The sequence below is a fragment of the Geospiza fortis genome, unplaced genomic scaffold (assembly GCF_000277835.1).
Source record: "Geospiza fortis unplaced genomic scaffold, GeoFor_1.0 scaffold183, whole genome shotgun sequence".
In the NCBI taxonomy this organism is placed as follows: Eukaryota; Metazoa; Chordata; class Aves; order Passeriformes; family Thraupidae; genus Geospiza; species Geospiza fortis.
Genome location: NW_005054447.1, coordinates 912,743 through 915,760, shown reverse-complemented (window position 1 = coordinate 915,760; position 3,018 = coordinate 912,743). Strand labels below are relative to the sequence as shown.

The window sequence follows — 3,018 nt, the reverse complement described above, 5'->3', positions numbered from 1 at the left end:
GCGCGGGGGGGCCGGAGCCGCTGCTGCAGGCACGAACAGCTCCCCGGCCCAGGGAAGGCAGAGGAGCCCTGGCCCCACACAAGTCCTGGTCCCTGGCGCAGCTGGGGCAGGGGGTGGCAGGGCTGGGCTGGCCCTGCTACCGGCCCGAGGCCGGCTCTGCCTCCTAGCCCTCTGTCCTCATGTCGTTCAGGCCCAGCTCCTCGTTCTGCTCAAAGGTGCGCTCGTAGCGCTGCACGCTCAGCTCCGGGTCCTCCTCCGGGGCATACACGTTCTGTGGGGACAGGACACAGCCCCTGCACTCCCCTGTGCCCCAGGCTGGGAGCCCTGGGCAGCCCCACAAAGCCAGCAGGGTTTCCAGCATCTGCTCACGCCCAGAGCTCCAATGGGACCCCGACTGCCACCACGTGCCAGGGAAATGAACCCCCCACACTGCCCAGGGGGCACAGCCCGAGGGCCCAGGGCTGTACCTGAAGGTAGCTGTTGCCTGCAGGGTCATCCATGATGAAGTGAGCCTGGGCCTTCCCCTCTATGATCTGCAGGAACACAGCACATCCCATTAAGGCTCCTCCCAATCCTCCAGCACCTCCTGGACCCGCGCAGAGCACGGAAAACCCAGAGCAAACTCACGTCCTGCAGCTTCCCAATGAACTCCTGCAGCTTCCCTGTCCTGCTGGCCGTGGAGCTGTCCCCCAGGGAGAAGGGGTTCTTCTCCACCTGCAAGGGCAGGTGAGGCAGCTGTGAGGCAGCCAGCCCCCCAGCAGGGCCAGCCAGGGGCTGAGCCCCCAGGAGCACTCACCAGGTCCCGAATGTCCTTCAGCAGCCCCTCCAGCGTGGTGAACTTCCCCCCCAGTGCTCCCCTGCCCAGCTCGAACTCCAGCTCGGGGATCTCCACACTGCACGTCTCTGACTGCATGGGAGAGCCCCCCATGAGCCAGTGCTGGGCCCCCCACGCCCTACAGGAGGGCAGGGCAGCGATCCTGGGCACTGCACCTTCAGGATATCCCTGGTCATGTCGGAAGGGTCTGTAATCCTGAGCGTGATCCTGGTGCCCTGCTCCTCGATGGCTCCTCCAGACTTCACCTGGGAACAGCTGGCAGTGAGCTCACACCCAGCCCTCCCCGGTGCTTTAACAGGCTCAGCCCAGCAGCCCAGAGCCCTCTCCAGAGCTGGGACAGTGGCCTCAGCAGCCAGCAGAAAGCCCCAGGTGCAGCCTCCCTCCCCAGCAGCCCTGCTGGGAAGCAGAGCTCAGGGACAGAGGCACAGAGCTCCACTCCCTGCCCTCTGCCCAGCTCACCTCGTTGGTCCTGTGCCCACAGGAGTCACAGTTGGTGGCCATGATAATCACTTCCTTGAAGTGGGGGATTTCTGGAGCAGGGAGTCAAGGCAAACACCAAAGCAGCAGCCGAGGGATGGCAGAACCCCACTGAGGGGAGTTGTGAGCAGCCCTGAGACAGCTCTGCACCCCAGCAGGCCCCAGCTGAGAGCTGCCTCAGGCCTGTGGTGCAGCAGGGAGAGCCCAGGCACGCAGAGCCCCCAGCCCTGTGCAAGGATACGCACTAACTTCATGTTGGTGCTGGCCGGGGCGTTGCACTCGGGGCAGTTGGTGTTGAACTGCAGCACCTGGGGAGGGAAGGGGCAGCCAGAAGGTCCCAAACAGCCCAGGGCAGCTGGCCTCAGTGTCCCCGAGTGTCCCTGGCACTGCAGCTGGCCCCACCTCGTCCCTCAGGTCCTCGGCAGCGTCCGGCAGCTTCGCGTCCACCTCCTCTCCCTGCGAGGGCAGCAAAGTCAGGCCCTGCTCCCTGCTGGGGCTCCAGCGAGCAGGGCAAGGAGCAGGGGCTGCTGCAGGCACCTGCAGGCCCAGCAGGGCACACTGCTGCGGGCTCCTCCTGTAGTGAGCGACCAGCAGGGCCTCGTCCCGCTGTGGTGCCCGCGGGTTCTCCACAAAGCTGTTCCCAGAGGGATCATCCAGGACCTGCAGGACAAGGGGCCCTGAGGGAGCTGCCCTGCAGCCTCACCCTGCCAGGCCTGCCCTGCCCTGAGCACTCACAAAGGTGAAGGGGGAGCTGACATCCTTCAGCTGCCTCAGTTTACCAATGAACTCGTCTATCTTCCTGGCCACCTCTGCGTCTGTTGCCTGGAAGGGGACACGGAACCACAGAACCCTTAAAGTGGGGACACCCCCATAGTGGGGCTCAGCTGCTGGGGACAGCCCAGAGCTGCTGACAGAGGTGGCACAGACAGAGCTGTCCCCAGCAGCCCTGTGTGCACCAGGGACAGGGCACGGACACCCCAAGCACTCCCCATCCCTGAGGAGTTCCCTGCCAGCCTTACCCTGCGGGCGGGCTGGTCCTGCTCCAGGCCTGCCACAGCTCTGTCAATGATGCCCTCGATGGTGGTGAGCACTTGGCAAGAACACAGACAAGACGATGAACAGACCCCAGGGACCCCCAGGAGCCCCCCAAGCACTGCTCCCTTCACCCACCTCCCTTCTGGCTGAAGGCAGGCACCTCAAAGTCCAGCTCTGGAATTCGGACTGAGGCACAGTCGGTCTTCACCACCTCCCTGTTCATGTCCTGCACAGAGCAGGGAGCAGCCTGAGCCTCCCCTGGCACGCAGGGGAACCCCACGGCCTGGCCCAGCCCCTCCTGCAGGGATGTGCAGCTGCTGGGCCTGCAGCAGGGCAGGGTGGGGCAGTGCCCACCTGGCGGGAGGTGACGGCCAGGGTGTAGCGCACACCCTGCTCCTGGATCCTGCCCGCTGCCTGGATCTCTGTGTTGGACCAGCAGCAGCTGGGGCACGAGAAGGAGCTGACAATGATCTCCTTGAAGAAGGGGATCCTGGTGAGCAGGAGCCGGGTCACTCCCTGTGGGGGCAGCGAGGGGCTTTGTGGGAACCTGAGCCTGGAGCCTTGGCCCTGACAGCACCTCCGGCACGGGCAGGTCCCTGCCCCTCCCCTGCCTGCCCCCCACACCTCCCCTCAGCCCCCAGGAGCTCCTGGAAACCCTGCCCAGTGCCCCC

The 3,018-nt window shown here is 65.4% G+C and overlaps 1 protein-coding gene across 1 annotated transcript in view; it reads right to left on the bottom strand.

The window, feature by feature from the left end:
• Position 1: 1 nt before the first annotated feature.
• ZPR1 (ZPR1 zinc finger) overlaps positions 2 to 3,018 on the bottom strand; it is a 7,481-nt gene continuing 4,464 nt past the window's right edge. Inside the window, exons 4-16 of the mRNA XM_031062393.1 lie at positions 2,702 to 2,914; positions 2,483 to 2,573; positions 2,332 to 2,402; positions 2,048 to 2,134; positions 1,850 to 1,972; positions 1,715 to 1,768; positions 1,554 to 1,620; positions 1,295 to 1,365; positions 991 to 1,080; positions 797 to 907; positions 628 to 714; positions 468 to 533; positions 2 to 271 (exon numbers count right to left, since the gene is read on the bottom strand). Coding sequence (XP_030918253.1) covers positions 164 to 271; positions 468 to 533; positions 628 to 714; positions 797 to 907; positions 991 to 1,080; positions 1,295 to 1,365; positions 1,554 to 1,620; positions 1,715 to 1,768; positions 1,850 to 1,972; positions 2,048 to 2,134; positions 2,332 to 2,402; positions 2,483 to 2,573; positions 2,702 to 2,914 — 1,239 coding nt within the window. The 3' untranslated portion in view covers positions 2 to 163. The remainder of the gene's footprint in view (positions 272 to 467; positions 534 to 627; positions 715 to 796; positions 908 to 990; positions 1,081 to 1,294; positions 1,366 to 1,553; positions 1,621 to 1,714; positions 1,769 to 1,849; positions 1,973 to 2,047; positions 2,135 to 2,331; positions 2,403 to 2,482; positions 2,574 to 2,701; positions 2,915 to 3,018) is intronic.